Source organism: Motacilla alba, chromosome 8 (assembly GCF_015832195.1).
Source record: "Motacilla alba alba isolate MOTALB_02 chromosome 8, Motacilla_alba_V1.0_pri, whole genome shotgun sequence".
In the NCBI taxonomy this organism is placed as follows: Eukaryota; Metazoa; Chordata; class Aves; order Passeriformes; family Motacillidae; genus Motacilla; species Motacilla alba.
Window position 1 is genome coordinate 2,329,772 of NC_052023.1, and position 21,001 is coordinate 2,350,772.

General features: G+C 45.1%; 1 protein-coding gene across 17 annotated transcripts in view; it reads left to right on the forward strand.

Annotated features, from left to right (window-relative positions):
* The window catches only part of DOCK7 (dedicator of cytokinesis 7), a 96,005-nt gene that overhangs the window by 49,901 nt on the left and 25,103 nt on the right, over positions 1-21,001 (forward strand). For 8 of the 17 annotated variants that reach the window (XR_005257890.1, XM_038145171.1, XM_038145172.1 and 5 more), the window contains exons 15-29: positions 2,821-2,938; positions 3,653-3,723; positions 4,442-4,580; positions 4,757-4,858; positions 5,113-5,199; positions 5,961-6,192; positions 7,515-7,679; positions 9,391-9,560; positions 13,220-13,312; positions 14,482-14,571; positions 15,592-15,687; positions 15,783-15,923; positions 16,032-16,145; positions 17,244-17,414; positions 18,127-18,266. Coding sequence is in view for 16 of the 17 variants with exons in the window: in XM_038145171.1 (XP_038001099.1) it covers positions 2,821-2,938; positions 3,653-3,723; positions 4,442-4,580; positions 4,757-4,858; positions 5,113-5,199; positions 5,961-6,192; positions 7,515-7,679; positions 9,391-9,560; positions 13,220-13,312; positions 14,482-14,571; positions 15,592-15,687; positions 15,783-15,923; positions 16,032-16,145; positions 17,244-17,414; positions 18,127-18,266 (1,929 nt within the window). In the remaining variant the exon portion in view is untranslated. Of the gene's footprint in view, positions 1-2,820; positions 2,939-3,652; positions 3,724-4,441; positions 4,581-4,756; positions 4,859-5,112; positions 5,200-5,960; positions 6,193-7,514; positions 7,680-9,390; positions 9,561-13,219; positions 13,313-14,481; positions 14,572-15,591; positions 15,688-15,782; positions 15,924-16,031; positions 16,146-17,243; positions 17,415-18,126; positions 18,267-21,001 lie in introns of those variants that run through there. The other 9 variants (XM_038145180.1, XM_038145181.1, XM_038145182.1 and 6 more) reach the window with 4 other exon arrangements.

Sequence of the window (21,001 nt, forward strand, 5' to 3'; positions counted from 1 at the left end):
GTAGGTTTGGATGAGATTAGATATTGGGAATAAATTGATTTCTGTGTAGGTAGTGAGGCCCTGGCACAGTTTGTCCAGAGCAGCTGTTGCTGCCCCATCCCAGGAAGTGTCCAAGGACAGGTGGGACGGGATTTGGAGCAGTTTGGGACAGTGGTACGTGTCTCTGGACATGGCAGGGGGTGGAATGAGGTGACCTTTACATCCCTTCCAACCCAAACCAGGGTTCCAACCTAACCTGACCAGTGGTAAGGTCAAGCAGGATTTTTCCATTTGGGGTCACATTCTGATTTGCCAGCTGGGCATATATTCCCTCTTTCCATGTAAGTTTTGCACAAAGGGAAGATGCCTGTAATAGGAATCCCTCTGGAGAGAGGCTGCCTGAACAGGGGGGAACATCCCCTGTCCCCTGTTGCAGTGGGATCTGTGTATCTCAAATCCCATAAGCAGCAAGAGCTTCTTCCCAGTGAAATGCCCCTAAAAAAAGCAGTGGAGAGGGGAACAACCTGTCCCTGTTCTCAGCATGAATCAATCCTTTACATAAGCCTGCCTTTAATATAGGGATCCTGTAGCCTGGCTTCACAAATACCTTAAATCTTTCTCTTAAGCACTAATAATACTTAATAAAAGTTTTATGAGCAAGGTACATTTTAGAGTAAATTCTCATATCCATTTTCATTTTAAAAGAACATCAAGCAGCAAATGTATTCATGGCAGAACAAAGTAATTTAGGAGAGTCACAAAAATGGCCCTGGCCCCCTCTGAAATAGTAGGAGAGCGTTGATTTGGCAAAGTGACCAGTGGGGATGGGATTCCAAAACTTAATTCACCATGAAGGACTTGAGAGGGAAGAAATTCCCATTTGCCTGCTAAACTTATTCCTCTGCCTGCAGGGGTGAAGCAGAGCCTGGTTCATGAGGCTGCCCCAAATGTTCCTGGAGCTGGACTGCTCTTGGGGAATTCCTTAGGGTCAGCATGAGCTGTGGCTGTGTAGGTGGGACTGTTTGAGGAGCAGATGGAATTGCCATCAGAACCAAGGCCTTGGGTGGGATTCGTTGGCCAAAATCTTGTCATTAGCGCTATTTCAGGCAGCCAAGGGCAGCCTCCCTTTGAGCTGCTCCTCCAGGAGTGTGTCCCACCAGTGCAGGTGTTTTGGAAACTCCTGGCATCTAAAAGGCACCAGGTACCTTCCCTGAGTTACTGCCCTCCTGAGAATCCAAAAAAGAGTCTTTTTGTTACCAACCTCCTCCTGCCAGCCCTCGACAGCAGCTGTTTTATTACACCTTAAAAGTTGTCCTGCTGTGCTCCTCTCTTCACTTCTGAGCCCATCTGGCATCTGTTGTCTCTGGGGGACGAGGAACAGTTGGAAACCACTCACAAATTGTGTTCATACCCACGGAACAGTTCCCAGAGGGAAGGGAACCTCTTTTTCCTCACAAGCCAGGGCTGTTAGAGGGCTGGTTCTGCAGTGGTTGGCCAGAATGCAGCGTGCCAGTCCTTCATCCCTGGGAGCTGGAGGCAGCACTTGAAGCCCTCCCTGAGCTCCCATGGAACCATCCCTGCTGGATCCCCTGGCTGGAGCTGCAGGAGCCAGGCTGGCCAAGGAGGATGATGCTGGTATGGTGGGCAGGGCTGTGTGGGAGGTGGAATGGGGATTTCCAGGCTGGTTTTTTAAAGATATGTAACAATTCATACATTTAGACTTCTTTGGCAGCAAAATAACATTCATTTGCTTTGAATAACTGGGTGTTGAGGTGGAAAATTCTGTGGGGGATGTTGGGGTTTTTTTGTCATTAAAAGAACATGAAGGAGCTTTGTGTAGATCTAAATTGCTTGCACAAAGGACAGGTAGGGGTTTGTAGTGGACAGTTTTGCTGATGAAGTGTGAATCCAACTTTCACCTTGTTGACAAGGGCCCAGCAGGGCTCAGAGGACAGAAAATATTGCAGCATTTTGCATCTCTCATGGCTGTTAAAGTAATTAGGGACTCAGAGAAATGGGACTGGAAGGGGTTTCTGGACTGTGTCCCCTGCCCAGTGAAGCTTGAAGTTGTCTTTAAACCCACCTGAAGAGTGTCTGCCTCACCTGTCCTGAGAAACCACCCGAAAATGGAGGTTTCACACCCTCCAAGGCAGCTTGTTCTACTGCTTTAACTCTCCTTACAGCCAGAACATTTTCCCTTGTGCCTCACCTAAATCTCCTGTTCTGCAATTTCCTCCCATTACGTCCTGCCACATTCCCTGTGGATGTGATGAGCACTTCATTACTTCAGTCTTTGAAACAGTTCTTTAGCTACCGGGGAGTGTTGTCATTACCTGAAGCTAACATGTATCCATTTGGTTTGATCCATTCTCAGAGGAGAAATGTAGCCTGAAGCTATCCTGATGCCAGGAGATTTAAAAAATAAAATAAAAAAAAAAAAAGGACAGGCCACAAGAAGGAAGGTATTTAACAGAAACCAGCTGCTCTGTGTTGAGCAAATAAAGTATATGAAGTAGAAGTAAATACAGCTTTTGTATTCATATGTTTTCTTTCCACTTGAACTTAGATTGTAGAATCACTGGGAAATTTTCAGATGGATTTTTCGAGTACCCTTCCAAACAAGAACTGTTTCAAAATATGATGGGAGTTCAAAAATTTTGTCTTTTGATGTTTGAAATAAGGGGTCATTACCAAAGACAAATTATTTGTCTGGGCATGCACTGCATCTCACGGAACAGAAAATGTCAAACCCTTCACTGTGAGCCTTTCCACAGAGGTTTAAATAACAGCGTTAATGAAGGTGTGACCCCTCTCATCAGCTGCTGCCTTTGTCTCTTGCAGGAATCTCCTTTATGTGTATCCACAGAGCCTTAATTTCGCCAACCGGCAGGGATCAGCCAGGAATATCACCGTGAAAGTGCAGTTCATGTATGGAGAGGATCCCAGCAATGCCATGCCGGTGAGGGGGGCTCCGTGGGAAGGGCACAGCACTCCTGGCAGGCAGGAAACCCCTCTGTTAAAACCTCACTGAAATGCATTTCAAATGACCAAGTTCAGAGGAATAGGAAATGGTATTTCAGAGCAAAGAGTGCACTTGTATAGATGTAACAGTGCAGCAGCTGGAATTTTAACGTGAGGTTATGGATTATAAGGGTGGTGAGGCCCTGGCAGAGGTTGTCCAGAGAGATTCTCCATCCCTGGAAGTGTCCAAGGCTGGGTAGGATGGGGATTGGAGCAACCTGGGATAGTGGAAGCTGTCCCTGTCTTAGTCTTGAGGTGAGATTTAAATTCCCTTCCAACCCAACCCATTCTTGAATTCTGGGGTTCTGTGTTTTCAGCAGACACTGCTCGTGGTTGGAATAGAAGCTTTGCTTCCCTGAAAAAAGATTAAAGGTGACAGCTTTGTTCAGGGCCAGCAGCGATCCCCACTCAGAGAGGATCTGTGCAGGGGTGGTTCCACCCATCAGTTCTTCTGCCATGTCTGTGTCCCTGTGTCAGTGGAGTTGTTAAAATTGTGCTTTTTCAGTGACTGAGTGAAGGGGCAGGAAACAAGCAGGTGTAACGGTACAGGTGCACAATAAATGGAGCTCTGAATGTCTCTGCAGGATTATGGAACAAATTCTTGGCACAGTTTTATAGGGGTGTTTCTGTGGTTTTTTTCCTCTTTTTGCAGGTCATCTTTGGCAAATCCAGCTGTCCTGAGTTTTCCAAGGAAGCATACACAGCTGTGGTGTATCACAACAGGTAAAACACAGTGTGGAAGTGAGTTACTCACCAGTGACTGGTGTTAATTATTTAACAGTCAGTGTCTGGACAGCACTCACAGTGACTGCAGTGCCAGTTGATGCTGTCCTTGGAGTTTTGTGACAACTGGGAGACAGAGTCTTTGTTTGCTGTGGTACAGATCAGCTTTGTGTGATCCTGAGCACGTAGCCCAGCTGAGCAGATGCTCCAAGTACAGCTCCAGTCAGCACTCACGAAGATTTATGTTCCCAACTCACGGGAGCAGGTGCCCCCATCGTTTTCTTGGAGCCTTTTAGACATTAGGTACAAATTGGAGCTACTGGGTCTTGAAAATAATTCCCTTGCAGCTGGGGTGAGGGGTGCTGAATCCAGCAGGAATGTTTTCCTGGCTTTGCAGCTGTGCCAGGGAGAGATGTTCCAGGGGAGATTCCTGTCCTGCAGGTCGGGCTTGTGGCAGTGTCCACAGTGAAACAGGAGTTTATTGCTCATGTGGTTCAGAGTGCCCATGTGAGGAGGAGGAGGCTGCTGCCCATTCTTTTGTGGATTAGAGGTTTTTCCAGTCCTTTGTGATCAGGAAGTGAGCTTTAATCCCTTGGGATAGCCCATACACTCCCTTCCCTGCAGATCCTTTAACTCAAAGGGTTCAGTCTCGAGTCAGTGGTTCACAAGGTGGTGAACCACTGTGGGTGACTCAGCTGAGGCTCTGCTCTCTGCACAGATCTCCTGACTTTCACGAGGAAATCAAGATTAAGCTTCCAGCCACTTTGACAGACCACCACCACCTGCTTTTTACTTTCTACCACGTCAGTTGCCAACAAAAACAAAACACACCCCTGGAGACTCCAGTCGGCTACACTGTGAGTGTCTTTCCATCCTTACAATTTTCAGCACGGGGTTCATTCAAATGCATTTGCTGGCTCTCTGTTTAGCATCCCTGTGAACTCGTATCCCATTGGAGAGCTTGGGAAATTGGCAGAAGCTCTAAAAAAGTCTTAAGAAATGAGTGGTTTTGTTGTTTTTTTTCTCTTTGCAGTGGATCCCGATGCTGCAGAATGGCCGGTTAAAGACGGGTCAGTTCTGTCTGCCTGTGTCATTGGAAAAGCCACCACAGGCTTATTCAGTGCTTTCTCCAGAGGTGAGCTGAGTTCTGCCTGCTGGAAACCACCAGAATGCATGTGAGAAAAAATGAGAGGGTGTATGTGAACACATCTCTGTGTGTGCATTTATTTATTTCTTAAACACCGTTAAATTTAGACAGAATTTTAGTGTTTGTGTGTGGCTGTGTGTATGTGATCAGACCAAAATAAATGAAAATAAATGAATTTGTAATTAGCAGAGCTTAAGCTCTGCTCTCTGTCACGTCCTCTCTGATTCTTCCTCAACCTGCAGGTTCCTCTCCCTGGGATGAAGTGGGTGGACAACCACAAAGGGGTTTTCAATGTGGAAGTTGTTGCTGTGTCATCCCTCCACACTCAGGTGGGTGTTGAGAGCAGTCACTGGAATAAAATAATCTTCTGACAGTTGGAACGCTGTCAGAGTTGATGCTGTGAAGGATGTAACAATCCCTTGTAGTGAAATTACAATCTCATTTTCAGTTCTGAGCCAGCACACCTGTTATTCCACATTCTACTGTGAGTATATTTGAGAAGTTCTGCTTAAAAGTATGAGTGGTTTGGCCTTAATTCACAGGGAGGTGAATGGCCAACAGTGTTTTCAGCCTGTTGTGTTTGATACAACAGCTCTAACACAGCCCAGGCAAATGATGTTTTCTTGTTGTTTTCTTGTTCTCGATTTCTTGTTCTTCTCTTTCTCCTCCTCCTCCTTTGTTTCCTCCCTGTACTTTCCCTCTGTCTGCCTTTGATCTGAAAATAAAGATGACAGTCATTTTGTTTAATCACTTGAGCTTTTGTTTTATTAATTCCCACTGTGTCATTTTGATGGGCTGTGTGTATTTTATTTGTGCTGTAAGTAGCAATGTGATTTTAGTGCATTTTTGTCTGGTTTGTCTGAGAATACACAGTCTGTGGGTCCTCTAGTTTTGCCTTGATGACTTTGAAAGTAGAATTAGAATTAAATAGGGACAGATCTCTCAAAGATGTTGAATTTCTGCTAATTTTGTGAGATTAAATGGCCGGATAGAAAAATGAGGGCGAGAACCCATCCATGAGACACCAATCCATAGAAAATGAAGATATTTTGGGTATTCTTGCTGATTGTTGGCTTTTTGCTTGTTGTAGGACCCTTACCTCGACAAGTTCTTTGCACTTGTCCATGCTCTGGATGAGCACATGTTCCCTGTGCGAATAGGAGACATGAGAATTATGGAGAACAACTTGGAAAATGAACTGAAGAGCAGCATTTCAGCTTTAAATTCCTCTCAACTGGAGCCGGTAGTGCGATTTCTTCATCTCCTGCTTGACAAACTGATCCTTCTGGTAGTAAGACCTCCTGTCATTGCAGGCCAAATAGGTATTTTATTTAAGTTTTATAGAGAATTACATAGCTGAAAGTTTGACACTTCCAATTTTATCATATTTATGTAGAAGTAAAAAAGTCCATTTTTATGCTTTATTTTAGTGCCACTAATATACCAAGTGTCTCCCAAATAAAACATGCTGGCATCCAGATCTGGGGTGATATACACAGGAGCAGTATTTAATATTTAATAGAAAGCTTCTATGAGGGACTGGGAATTTGGTGTCCAAATTGAGCCACCAGAAAATGAGCCTGATTTTTCCTGGATGCTCAGCATGTTTTTAGCATTGGAGCTTGTTAAGGTGTCTCCATCCTGACAGAAAGTAGGGGTTTCAACCTTATTGGTCACCTTGGAAAATCTGGAAGTAGGTGAAGCGGGAAAATATGGATGCTGCATGTTCCTGTTGTGGATCTGATTCTGCCAGCGTGAATAATCCCTTTTTCTGCTCCCTGTGAAGGACTAAGCTCTGGCAGTACAGAAAATTTCAAGTTTAGGTCAGGATTAGATCCTTACCATTTAAAATAGCAGTTTTTGCTGATTTTTTTTTTGTAGGAAACCTGAGTTTGGACATGATGGAATATAAGGATCTAAGACTGCTTTAAAAATACTTTAAAAAGTATTTTCTTAGCTGTATCAATTATTTATTTATTTAATCTTTCTGGGAAATAATTTACCTGCATTTTTGTTTTATATTTTAATGTTCTGTCACTCTTTCAGTGTTCTGTATTGGTTTAGTTGGTTTGTATGGAATATTATGGACATTAGTGACTGGATTTATTTAAAATAAGATTTTCATTCTCTAGCTATTGTCTTCTTCATCCTTAATTTTTCTAGAATATCTACTTCAGTCTGTGTGTAGTTTTTTGTGCTCATTTTCAGAGCAGCTTTTTTCTCTCAACAAAATGAAATTGTTCATTTGATACAGTTTGTATTTCGGCTAAAGCTTAAATAGAGGAAATAATTAACTGAGAAAAGCATGATAAATATCCAAAGGGTATTATCCATCAATTGAACAAAGACTTGCTCTCATTACCATTGCAGTTGATGACCAAAGTTGGACTGGTTCCAGAAATGGAGCTTAAATTCATTAAGTTTATTATTAATAAAAGTGGCAGCTGATCACTGGAGCAGCTGTCCTGCTATCAGGCTGGTCAGACCTGGTTCAAACACCAGGCTCAGTTTGGGATGAGAAATGCTTGCTAGGCTTTGAGAAGCTCCACCATTTACCCTGCAGGAGGTGGATGAACAGCACATTTAGGATTTCCCCTGGGTCCTGCTGCAGTCTAAACCAGAACTCCTCCCTTTTTTCTTTCAGTGAACCTGGGCCAAGCATCTTTTGAGGCGATGGCATCGATCATAAACAGACTTCACAAGAACCTGGATGGCAACCAGGACCAGCATGGCAGGAACAGCCTGCTTGCTTCCTATATTTATTATGTTTTTCGCCTGCCCAACACCTATCCCAACTCACCATCACCAGGTAGCTCTTTTGTTCTTCATTTTATTTCAAGTTGGGTAAAAGAAGGCAGAAGCCACTTGGTGGCAGGTGCTCCTGAGCACCAACTGTGTGGCTGCTTCCCTGCAGGGCCCTGTTATTAATTTGCCAGTGTAGCCACTTAAAAGGTGAGTTTAATTACTGTTAGTTGTGTCAGAGATTCAATGATTTGATGATTTTAAATAAGTGTCACTGCTGAAGGATCGTGAATTATGGCCAAAACTGGATTTTAGGGTTTTTTTCTATGAGACAAGTGTGATGCACTCCTGACCTGTCATGTTTCCCAGTCTCCTTCACAAGAGCCTTCATACTTGATCCAGTTCCAGCAAAAGTTTTTAAACACTGGCTGGATGGAATAGATATCCAAAGGGTATTATCCATCAATTAAACAAAGACTTGCAGCTGATGACCAAAGTGGGTCATCTGATTCCAGAAATAGAGCCTAAATTTATTAAATTTATTATTTATATAATATTTACCATATTTTAATGTAAGTATATATATATGTATATAAACAACATATATACAATAATATATAATAACATATATATTGATATATAATAACATATATACAAACAAACATATATATGTATTACATAGGTTTATTTTTATCTATACCTATAGAATATAGACATTATGTATTTAAAGCAGGAGTGTAAAATACTAGAAAACACATATCTGGGTGCAGGAGGGAAATAAATTAATCCCAGCTGAGAGTGAGGGATGGGAAAGAGATGGTGTGAGTGACAGCCATGGAAAACCAGGTTTTGGAAGGAATGTTCATGCACAGAGTGGGGAATCTCTGAGAGGTGTTGGGAAGGTTTTGTACCTAAAACTGTGCCCACCCTGGGTGGGTTTTGAGTGTGAGGTCTGGAAAACTTCCTGTTAGCTAAAGACAATCCCACAGGGAGCCTTGTGCTTCCCTCTGGGTAAAACAGCTTTTTGTTCCCATGCTGGAGTGGCCGGGCAGGGGAGGCCTGGGTGTCCTGAGGGGGTCTGGATGATGGAGGATGGCCAGAGTGACCGGGCAGGGCTGGCTGTCCTGAGGGGATCTGGATGATGGAGTATGGCCAGAGTGACCGGGCAGGGCTGGCTGTCCTGAGGGGGTCTGGAGGATGGCCAGGGTGACCAGGCAGGGGAGGCCTGAGTGTCCTGAAGGGGTCTGGGTGGTGGATGGCCAGGCAGGGCTGGTTGTCCTGAGGGTGAGGGATGGCCAGACTGATCGGGCAGGACTGGCTGTCGTGAGGGGCTCTGGGTGATAAAGGATGGCCAGAGTGACCAGGCAGGGCTGGCTGTCCTGAGGGTGAGGTATGGCTGGACTGACCAGGAAGGAGAGGCCTGGGTGTCCTGAGGGGGTCTGGGTGATGGATGGCCAGGCAGGGCTGGCTGTCCTGAGGGGGTCTGGGTCATAAAGGATGGCCAGACTGACCAGGCAGCGGAGGCCTTGCTGTCCTGAGGGCTCTGGGTGAGGGATGGCCACACTGGCCGGGCAGGGCTGTCCTGAGGGCTCTGGGTGAGGGATGGCCGCACTGACCGGGCAGGGCTGTCCTGAGGGGCTCTGGGTGAGGGATGGCCGCACTGACCGGGCAGGGCTGTCCTGAGGGGCTCTGGGTCAGGGATGGCTGCACTGACCGGGCAGGGCTGTCCTGCGGGGCTCTGGGTGGGGGGTGGCCACACTGACTGGATGTCCCCGCAGGTCCCGGCGGCCTGGGGGGGTCCGTGCACTACGCCACCATGGCCAGGTCGGCCGTGCGCCCCGCCAGCCTCAACCTGAACCGCTCGCGCAGCCTCAGCAACAGCAACCCCGACATCTCCGGCACCCCCACCTCGCCCGACGACGAGGTGCGCTCCATCATCGGCACCAAGGTACGTCTGTCCTGTCCTTCCTGTCCTGCCAGGGACCCCTTGGAGCCCCAGCACCTCCCAGTCCTTCCTGAGTACCAGGGAAGGGCTTGAGGGTTGTCCCAGCCCCTCCTCAGCCCTCTCCCGGCTGTTGCTGGTGGCACCACAGGAATGCTGCTCCTTGGAAATGTTCCTGACTTGTGGAGCCATCCTGGAGAGCTGCTTCCTCGAGTGTGGGGACTGAGAGCAGGAGTCCTTCTGGATTTGTCTCCCCCTCATTTTTTGCATGGCCAGCAGCCAAATCCTGAGCCCAGATCTGTTATGTGTCCCCAAACCTTGCACCCTCTTACCCCACTCTTCCCTCCCAACCCCAGACTCCCTCCTCTCCTCTGCATTCAGCTGCTCAGGTTTCTCTACTCCCTGTGTCCAGAGCAGGTGTCTTGCACACAGCAGGAGCATTCCTGCTCCCTGCGTGGCCCAGAGAGGATTTGGGGTGCTTGGTGAGAGGCACAGTCTGGCCAGCTGAGCACAGGGGCACTGACTCCCACACTGGCTGCCCACCCCAGAAAGTGACATTCCAGTGTGGGTGCAGAGCATCAAGCATGGTTGTACTCTGGCTCTTGAGTAAAGAGTGAACTCAGTACATTTCAGTAAATCCATCTCCTCCTGATGACTTCTAACTGCACAGAACCACCACTGTCCCAATCTGAGCCCTTCATTTTGTGCCTAAAATAGGTGGGATGAGCCAGGACAAAGCAGTGTTGGTAATTCCCTCCCTTGAGAGGGGTACCTGAGCTGCTTTGGGGTTCTCTCTTTTTTTCTCTCTTTTAATTCTTCATACTGTGTTAACTTCATCGGGATGAGACTCTTTCCCACCATGACCTTTCACTCTTCCAGCACAGGTGAATTCCTGAGCTCTTTCAGGGAGCTGTTAAATTCCTTTGGAAGTTTAGGGAGCAAGGTTGTTACCAAAGCCACCACCCTGACCAGACAGGCTTGACGTGGCTGATGCTGGGTTTCATAAGAGGAAAAAAAAAAAAAAGTTTGAGGAAGAGGTTACCAATTTTAAATGAATAACAACATCATTTGCTGACCAAATAAGAGGCTGAAGAATTGTGGGTAGGCAAATGATTATTTCTTACATCAAAGTCTGGACTTAGAAGTCTTGAAATATTTTAAAGACCACTTCAGTATCTTGCTAATTAAACAAGCCTGACCTTTTGTGAAATGCCACAGGCACTGATGTGCATATGGAATTTACCCAGGCTATCAGAAGTTTAACGTGTGCTGGCTTGGTGAATAATGTCACAGTACAAAATGAAGAGAGATTTTCTTCCAGACGTGTACTCCAGGCTTTAAAGGAAAACCTGTTCTGTGGATAATTGTTGAGGGAAAAGTTTCCTTTAGGGTAGTCTGGGCATCAGGAATTAACCTCAGTCTGGCTATACAGACTTTGGGTTGAGTATAATTATTTCTGTTTCTTTTTATCAATAGACAAAAATGAGACACTTCTTGACATGCTGACATGAGTAAAAGAGTGCAAAAATCCCTGTTGTTTCTCCAAGTAATGGCATAAGGGATATTCCCAGATAGATTCTAATTTAAAGTGCAAGTTCCACATCACAGGACGTTTTCTGCTTTAAAACTCAAATTGTGGGGTTTTTTGTTGTTTGAGGGAGGTCTTCAAAGTCCAGTCTTGTGTTATTTTTTTATTCTAATGTAAGGTATTTAGAGGTGTGGTATAAGTGCTTTAAGTCTCCCTTATCACCTTCTTACTTGATTTTGAAAACTCTTTACAGGATTTGGAAGGTTTCTGTTTATTGTCACAGCAGAGGAGGTCTTAGGTCTGTCACTTGTTTTGCCATCATTTGTGAATTGAAACCATGTAAATTTTATCTCCTACTGAAGAAAATTTATTAAATGTCTAAAAAGACGTGTTTAAAGTGATCCTGGAATGCTGGAAGTGTGCTGAGAAAAGCCCAGAAGATGTTGTGGAGTTCCATTGTTCTGCCAGTGGATTTTCACAGATGTGGGTTATGTTCCTGCACAGACCCAGCTGCAGGTTGAACCCCCGGGGCAGCACAGAATTTAACAATAGCTTTGTGAACTTTGGAGTGACTCTGTCAAGCAGGAAGAAGCTCTTGTACTCTTTCTGTTTTTTGAAGAGGAAAGAATCCTTCCCTTTCTAGATTTTTACAAAATGACTTTTGCTTCTGCAAACACAGTGTGTGTTTAATTGTTATCCTCAGAACCAGAGTGACAAGATTAGGAAGCCCTGAGAGAGAAATGTGAGGGGGATAAAGGCATTTTCAAAATTAGACCTGATTTTACAAAACAAGAGCTTAGTTCAGCATTCTGCAAAACCCTTTCAACTTTAAATCACTGCGAGCAAAATAAAGCATGTTTATGGGGCTGAGCAGGGCACAGGGCTTTGATTTATTCCTGCCAAAAAGTAATTGAGATTAAAACACTCTCCTTATGTGTTCAGTATTTTTTTTATTGGACATCTTAAGCAAAATTACAGCACTGCTGAGCTCTGCCTCGAGGAGCTTGGTGGATTAATGGTTTGAATCCCAGGTTACAGCTCTCACGCCAGGTTCAACCTTGAGGTGGATTTTCGTTTGCTGAGAGAAATAGATGATTTGGCTTGGTGGACTTTGCAGCTGATGCTGATCACTGGGATGAAATGGGCTGCACCTTTGCTTTGTGTATTGGGAAAAAGCCCTAAGTTGGAACAGAGGTGAGGATGGAAGCTCTCGCTCCAGTGAGGGTTGTCAAAATCAATGTGTGGTATTTATAAGGAATTGTGTCTGTCAGAGCTGCTTCCTGGGACCCAGGGAAGTCCACTCCATCCCCCTAATGTTCCTGATTTGGGAGCAGCCTGGGTGACAGCCCAAGTTTGAATTTTTCTTTCTTTCTGAGTGTCTCAAGGAGAAGAGAGCAGAGAAAGGAGGGATCCACAGTAATTTTGACAAAATGATCCATTGCAGTAGAATTTGGAGTACAGGCTAGATTGAGCTTTTGAAAAGCAGAATGTTTTTCCAAATATTTGGCTTGGAAAACAGGTTGGTTCCAGAAAAGGTACGTGCTCTTTCCTCCCTTTGCCACAATGCCCAGAGGAAATGCCCGAGTGTCCATGTGAAATCCTGTCCACAGGTTATTCTGCCAGCAGTGCTGGACTTTGATTCCATAGGCAGGGAACCCTGTGAGGATTGACAGTCAGCCTATTCAGTTTCTCAGCATTTCTGTAAGAATTGTAGAACTTATGAACTCTGGGCTACCCTGAAGGTGCTGGAAACCTCAGAGAGCATCCTCACCTCTTAGCACCAGTTTTTCCCTGTCACACTGTAAATCTCACCTGGCTCCATGGGAATGGGTTTAAACTGAGCAAAGGACAAGTGGGATTTTTCAGGAGGAGGAGAGTTTTTGAATGTCAAGCATTCCAGACAGGGCAGGCCAGACCAGAGCTGTTGACAGGATTGATGTTCTGTATGTATGTGAGATATAAAATAATCCTCTGGACTCGATGTCTCGACAGGCACCTGAGAACTCAGGTTCTAAGTGCTGATGTGTTTGCAGTGTACCCACTTTGATTGCTTGTAAGGACTGAACTTTGACTACTGTATGGCATGCAACATGTAATATTTCTTTCCTTTCCCAACTGCTTTCTGTCACATGCCCAGGGCTTGGACCGCTCCAATTCCTGGGTAAACACTGGTGGTCCAAAAGCAGCCCCATGGGGATCCAACCCCAGCCCAAGTGCAGAGTCAACACAGGTGGTGTCTTCGGTAGAGGTTTTTCTGCCTTTGTTTTCCCTGATGTTTCCCTGTAGAATATCTTCTGTTCGGTGCATATTCCAGTTTTGGTGGTTTCTTTTTTTTTTTTTTATTTGAAAACTTTTCAGTTTGATTTTATAAATTCTCATCTTCTCCCCCACCACCCCACCACACCGCATGAAAAACCTCCGATCGCGTGAACGTGTCCCCTCCTTTCATTTCAGTGGTTGCTGGTCTGTGAAATGTAAATGCTGTGACTGCTTTTGTTTTCTTTTTTTTCTCTTTCTCTCACACTAGTTTCAGCTTCAGGTGGAGCACATTTCTAAGTGGGAACATTAATCACAGCTTCATAGTTTTGTCCATGTTTGCCATTCCTTTCGATGTCGTGAACCATTCTGCCATTCTCATCAAGCATTTAGTACTCATCGTCCAGTAATCCTTCATGACTTGTTTGAGTGGAATATTGTGAACCCAAATTGATTGCCACATATGAAATTCTCTCTTAAAACATGTCAATTTGAGTGCTGGAGGCAGTGATTTGCCAGGGCCAATTGTATTGTTCTGTGTTGCAAAGTATGAAAACTTTACAGCGGCTTCAGTCAGGAAGAGTTTATTTAGCCCCCCTTGCCTGCTGCTCTCCACTGCATGGTTGCCTTGAACGTACCTCTCAACTGCTCCTCCTTCCCAGTTTATCAGCCTTCCCAAAATATTTAGTCCAAGTTCACTTGCTCTTGTGGCAAATGATTTCCATCAGAAGCAGAACTTGAGTGATTTCCCCCTTGCCCGTGGCAGCAGCAGCGTGGCTGTGGGTACATCCCCCCATGCTTGGCCTCTGGTAGATTGAGAGGTATGGGCTGAAATTCCAAATATTACCTGTGCATGTTGATAAAATGCAACGATGGAAAAGTTTCATGCTTTGCAGCATTGTCTTTGTGCATCAGAACATGCAGTTCTTTCAATAACCTGTATGTCTTAAAACCAATCGGAATTGCTGTCGTTTTGTTTAGACCCAATCTGTAAATGCCTAAGAGTTTGAGAATGCTTAAAAAGCTGTACAAACCCTACAGTTGGAAGAGTATTTTTGTAAACGTTCGTTGTCCTTGAGCTGCAAAACCCATCCACGGCAAACTTTAATGTCCTGTCATCATTCATTCATCTCCACTCCGTAGGCTACGGATCGAAGTTGTAATCGTATGTCTTCGCACACTGAGACGTCAAGTTTCTTACAAACATTAACAGGACGATTACCAACCAAAAAGGTAGATTTCAGTGGAGACAATTGATATTGTGGGGCAGGGAGGTCAAGTCATTCTGAAAACGTGATGCAATTTATTCTTTTATTTATAGCCTGATTATTTTTTTTCCCCCCGCCGAGGTCATTAGGAACTGCTGGTGCTTAACACCTCTGAATATCCAGGCTGTAGGGAATGTGAAGTATTTGGAGTTGAATTGGGAAGAATTAAATGATCAGGAGTTGCTTGTCTGATTTAATGGCCATAGTGTTTGGGGCCAGTTTATTACTGGCTTTCAAAAAATATGAATTGCACTGTCTAGACATGTAAATGATGCACTTTGTGTGCAAAATGAAAATGTGTTGGATGGCTCGGTGTGCTGAGCTCACTTATCCAAGTGTTAATCCAGAGGGATTCCAGAAAGGGAATGGGAGTCACTTTGAAAGTGAACTCCCTTACAGGAAATGAGGACTTCGTAAACAATGTCAGAAAGGCAAAATGCCAGAGCTTTTGTGTAAAGAAAACGTGGCCGCTGCCACCGTCAGTGTGTGGGTTGGTCTTTTCCAAGAAAAGAAATCCAAGAGCTGTTTGAGCCCTGTGTTTCTTTCTTACTGTTGTAAGTCCTTTCTCACAGTAAATATACATCTTTGTACAAATCACTTTATATGTCCACTTTTTACTCCTTTTTCCTGCGAAAATCAGACCAGGCAGAAAGGTAGACTTTTTAAACTAAACTAATTTGAGCACCAACCTTTTTTTTAATTATTATTTCTTGGGGGCGGGCGGAAAATTCTTTTGACACTTGAGATTCAATCCTGGAGCGAGATGCTGTGAAACGTTTCTCACATCACATGTCATAACCTCATCCCTCATTGTTAGCTGGGGATTTCTTTATGGGATGCCACCACTGCTGTCATGTCCTCAGTTATTTAGTTTGCTTAACTCATTGTTTGCCATACTTGCCACGGACCGTGCTGACATTTCTCATGGGGGCTGTGTTGGGAGCTGCTCTGGAGGCTCGGGCTGACTCTAGCTTTGACCCTCTAGCTTTTCCACGAGGAGCTGGCCCTGCAGTGGGTTGTGTGCAGCGGGAGCGTGCGGGAGGCGGCCCTGCAGCAGGCCTGGTTCTTCTTCGAGCTGATGGTGAGCAAACACCTCCCTGATGTGTCCCAGCCCCTGCTTTCAAGCAGAGCCAGCAACAGCTGCAAGTGGCTCTGCTGTAATTTATATCCCCATAGGTGAAGAGCATGGTGCATCATCTGTATTTTGCTGACAAACTGGATGCGCCGAGGAAGAATCGTTTCCCGGAGCGCTTCATGGATGACGTGTCTGCACTGGTCAGCACAATCGCTGGTGATATAGTCTCCCGCTTCCAGAAGGTGAATTACACTGAGCCCAGCTCAGCCACCAGCCCTCCTGCCTCTTGTTTGCTTGAAAACACACAGGGTTCTTCATCTGCTTTCTGGTTTTCTCTTCCTTCTCTCCAGGACACGGAAATGGTGGAGCGGCTCAACACCAGTCTCGCGTTTTTCCTCAATGATTTGTTGTCCATCATGGACAGAGGATTTGTTTTTGGTCTTATTAAGACCTGCTACAAACAGGTGAATGCAGATAAACATTATGGCTTAACTGAACCGTGGCAGAGCCTGTTAGATTTTTCTGGACAGACAATAAAATATGGACACAGAATTCCACTGCTCAGGTCTTAGAGCAAGGCATTCTCAGAGGTGATCTAGGGTTTACGCCTCTCTGATTACACTCTTAACTGCTAATTAGGAGTCACTCCCTGGAGTGAATGAACAGGCAGCAGGAAGGGAGAATTATTCCCTCTGCTCACCACGTTCAGAGTAATTGAATCAAAAATTAGTGGGAGGTTCTTTGAGGGAGCTCAGACTGTCGTGGTCTCTTAAGGACACGGTGACCCTGGATGATCATGCTGATCACTGAGCTCCTCTTCCATCCTTTGGGGCATGCAGGGTGTCCTTCCCCATAAGGAGGGCTTCTCCCACATTTGCAGTGTGACAGGGAAATCAGCCCAAACCACAAAGTTTTGTTTGACTACAAATATCCGTTCTGAGACTGTGTACAGAGGAGATAACAAAGGATCAGTGAGAAGTGGGCTAAGCTTAGACTCATTTTCCCTGTAGAGTCTAAACCATTCTCTGTAAGGGGCAGAAGAACAGCAAGAGCATTTAAGATTTTAAGCTGGGTGCTGTATATTACATATATTATGTGTCATTAATTTTATATATAAAAGATATATGTATGAAAATCAACCTGCATCTTGGAGCTGGTAGTGCATCACACTGTGGTTCTCACAACTCCCTGCTGAAATCAGTAGATGTGGGAATTACAGAATCAGAGAATGGTTTGGGTTGGAAAGGACCTTAAAGATCATCTTGTTCCAACCCCCCAACAGGTGAAGCCCACGGTTCCTCATTTGGTTATTTAAATACTACTGGTGTATAGATCTTGGATTGAGAGATATGTCTGGGATGTGTGTGGCTCCTGCACATCAGGAACTGAATTTCTGGCACAAAAAAGTGCTGTGGACGTGGGTGTGACCATTTAATGACACCAAGGTCTCCAGATCTTGCTTTGGGAGTGATTCTGGGGAGCAGGGGTGGGCCAGGGGGGCTCACCTTGCAGCTACACTCTCTTTTGGTGCTGACTGCAAAGCTGTGGGCTGGATTTTCCAGGTGTCTGCAAAGGTGTATTCCTTAACAAATCCAAGCAACCTGGCATCTCTGAAGCTGGACTTCCTGCGCATCATTTGCAGCCACGAGCACTATGTCACCTTGAATTTACCCTGCAGCTTGCTCACACCACCTGCATCTCCCTCACCGTCCGTGTCTTCAGCCACTTCCCAGGTACTGAGAAATCTGAGAAATACAACTTGAGCTCAGAGCTGAGAATTAAATCCTCTGAGGCAGTTGTATCACTGTACCTTCAGTCCCTCTTGCTAATATTTTTGGAAGTGTTTAGTTAGAAATCAGTTTTTCCTGCCACAGAGGTTCTGATTTCTTTTGAGCTTTTATTATTGAGGAAAGAGTGCCCATATCCCTCTCCTGGTAGTGAGCACACACTGTCCTTAGAGACCTGGTCCCCTCTTGTATTGGACAAACACGAATAAGCCATAAAGGAAAATACTTTGTCCAGTGTTACCCTTTTCTGCAACACCAGGGACTTCTGAGCTCCCTGTAGCTTAGTCCTGGCCTGCTCAGAAAAAGTAATTTGAATTAGTGTGTCATTCAAGTGGATTAATTAGTTGCAAAATCACATAAATGAAATCAATTAAAGCCTTCTTCAGCCTGGATAAGAGCATCTTCGAGTTAAAAGTTTAACCAATCCACTTTTAAAGGTTATTTGGTTTAACTTTCCTAACAGGGGAAGACAGTAACAACAAACAGAATTAATGGAAGGGTTACTGAGCTAGGATGGAATTTAAATGTAGATGTGCCTTGATCCAAACAGAAAAGGGAAAAGGCGTGAGGTTGTCTTTAATTCTGAAAACTGCTTCTTGTGTATTTCCTAAGCTTTGACTTTCTTCATGATGCAGCTTCTGAAACTTGACTTTTTCAGAGTTCTGGGTTCTCCACCAATGTCCAAGACCAGAAGATTGCAAATATGTTTGAGTTGTCTGTGCCTTTCCGCCAGCAGCATTACCTGGCCGGGCTGGTGCTCACAGAACTGGCTGTCATTCTAGATCCTGATGCAGAAGGGTAAATCTTTACAAAGTTTTGTTTTTCAAGGAGTTTTCTGTAATTCCAAGCAAATGGTGGATGCAAAGAAAGTCCTGATGTGGCCAGAATTTATATAAATTAGTAAGCTATGATAAGAAAACAGTGATTTAAGAATCTTCTTTCTTCTTGCCCCTTCTGTTTCTTCCTTATCCCAGACTCTGTAAACCTGATTTCAGTCACAGTTTTCCAGCTGAGAAGAGGGAAGGAGGTTCCTGCTGGAGCCCCCAGATGCCACACGGGCACTGCTGGAGCTCTGAAAGGAAAATAGCTTTTCTCAAATGGAACAGGAAAACAATTTCCAACATTTAGGAAGCCTCTCTTGCTGGTGGTTTTAAATGTTACAATATATTTTGCCTGTGGTTCTCCCAGCTCTTTTTAACTGTAAATTATGCATTGATGAGGCCCCTGTGGGTTACACAAATAGACAAATAGAGTCAAGCATGCAGAGTTTGTCAGTGACTCGCCTGGCTTGTGCAGCAAATAATTTTCTGCTCTAGTCCTGACATCCAGCCTGTTCCTTGTGTTATTTAGGGCTGTTTTCTGCCTTGCCTCTTTAAAATGGGTTGCAATGGAAATTATTGATTGCTTCCACAGTCCTGAGTTCCCTCACAGACATTTTTCTCAAGGTGGACTCAGAAATATCAGCCGAGTCGACAAATGCTGATGATTCATGGTTAATTCTGCCCCTTTGCCAGGAGGTCTCTGGAGTTAGACATTCATTCTGTTTCCTCTTGGAGAAGAAAGTGATGGCATAAACTGGAATATTTTCCTGTATATATACATAACACACTGCAGTCCCATTTGTTTGGCCTGAAATGGAAAAAGCAGCAAATCTTTACCCATACGTGCTGTCTGCAGAAATCCTTTTTGTGCCAGAGGAGCATCCTGCTCACTGGTTGGAAATCAGGCCCAGTCTCTGAGTGTGTCTGCCCTTGTTCTTGACGAACTTTGTGTTCTCTACCTGCATACCAAGCCCTTAGGCCTGGCCCAGGATGGTAATCTCTGCACAGAGGAGCTTGCTGGTGTCCCGTGGGGAGACAACTCCTCACTCAAACCTTATCTAGCCAGAAAAAGGCCCCTGGTACCAGTTCAGCTCTGGAGATGCATTTGGATCCAAGCTCCTGTATTTGGGGCAGATGTATACCTGTAAAACATTTACTTTTTACTGTTTTCCAGAAAAACCTGGAGTTTCAGGTTTGTTGACTTCTCAAGTTCAAACCCTCTGCATTTCTCCTGGTTAATCTATCTGATAAAGTTAACCAAGTGTGTTCAGATCTGCTCTTCCCTTGCTGTGAAGACTTTTAACAGGTCATGCATGATCACCAGAAGAGAGTTCACACTTGCCTTCCATAAAATATTGTGGCCACCACTGGAGAAAGCTCAGAATTGTTCCCAGTTCATTATCCTGCAGCAGGAGTGGAAAGGGCTGTTCAGCTCGTTGCTAATTGGATTAGAGACCTGCTTTAGGCCTTGATAGGTGATCCAGAGCCTTAAATGTGTTCTGTCCTTGCTCTTTTTGCTCCATTAGCAGGATATGTTTAGTTTTAAGTCATTCTGTAAGAACTCTTTGGATTGAGTTGGACAGAAGAGGAGTCAGCTCCCTGGTGCCTGGAGGTGTGTGTTGGATACATCCCTCAGTGTGGCAGGGTACAGAGTGACAGGGTACAGAGCAGCCCTGCAGAGCACCTGCAGCCTGAAAAACAGGACAAACAAAGCATGCAGGGGAAGGGATCCAGCTGAACGTGACAGTCCCAGCACCTGGGCCCTGCACAGTTGTCTCTGTAAACACTGCAGGGGTGCTTTGGCCATCACACACAGTGCCCACGCTGCCCATCTTGGCTGAGGGTGCAGGCCAGAAGTGAGAAAATCAGAATTTAGCCCTCAGAGTTCGGTGCCAGAGTCGGTTTTGCACAAGTGTGGGTGGGTGTTGACAGAAATCCAGGCCAGGGCTGAGATAAGGGAGGGGAGGGAGGGAGGCAAGATCGATTCGCTGCCTTATCGGGTAGGAAGAGCAGAGGGCTGCATTTCCTCCTCTCCACCAGGGACTGATCCACCACAGTGCCCACCCAGCTCTGGGAAAGTGACAAAGAAATCCACGGATCCCTAGGTTGGAATTACACAGCCTTGCTTGGATGTTTTCCCCATCTGCAGTTTTATGGCCTGTGGGATAGTTTCCCTTGAATTTTTAAGAACACGATTTGAGTGCCACTCCTTCAAAATAATACAAAGACTTTTCTTTACCCTTAATCTAAAGGAACCGGTCACTTAAATAAGCGTTTCCTTCCTAGTTGTTAAGGCTCTCACTAATTACACAAACAAGCAATTGTAGGATCTCATTATGGCTTGGTTAAAAGCCACAGGGAGGACCTGCAGCTCCAGTAGCTGATGTCCTCCCAAGCTGCACTGCTGCCTTATAGTCAACTTCAAACCCCCAAAAATCCAGTCAAAGCCTCTTTTTTTAACCAGAACTCACCTCTACTTTTCAGGTAAAGTGGATACTGCCTGAAATTCAGCACTTGTTTTAATACCTCAGGTCTGAACATTGCAGCTTATGTTTTGCTACTGCCTAATGTCTGAGCTTCCTTGGCTGCTTCATGCATGGGGTAAAGTGTCTTCTTGGCTGGTTTGCCTACAGAAGCAAATAGCTGCAGAGAGAACCTGCTATTTGCTCTGGGAGAGTTTTGCCTCTGCGTGGTGGCTGAGGGGATTGAAAG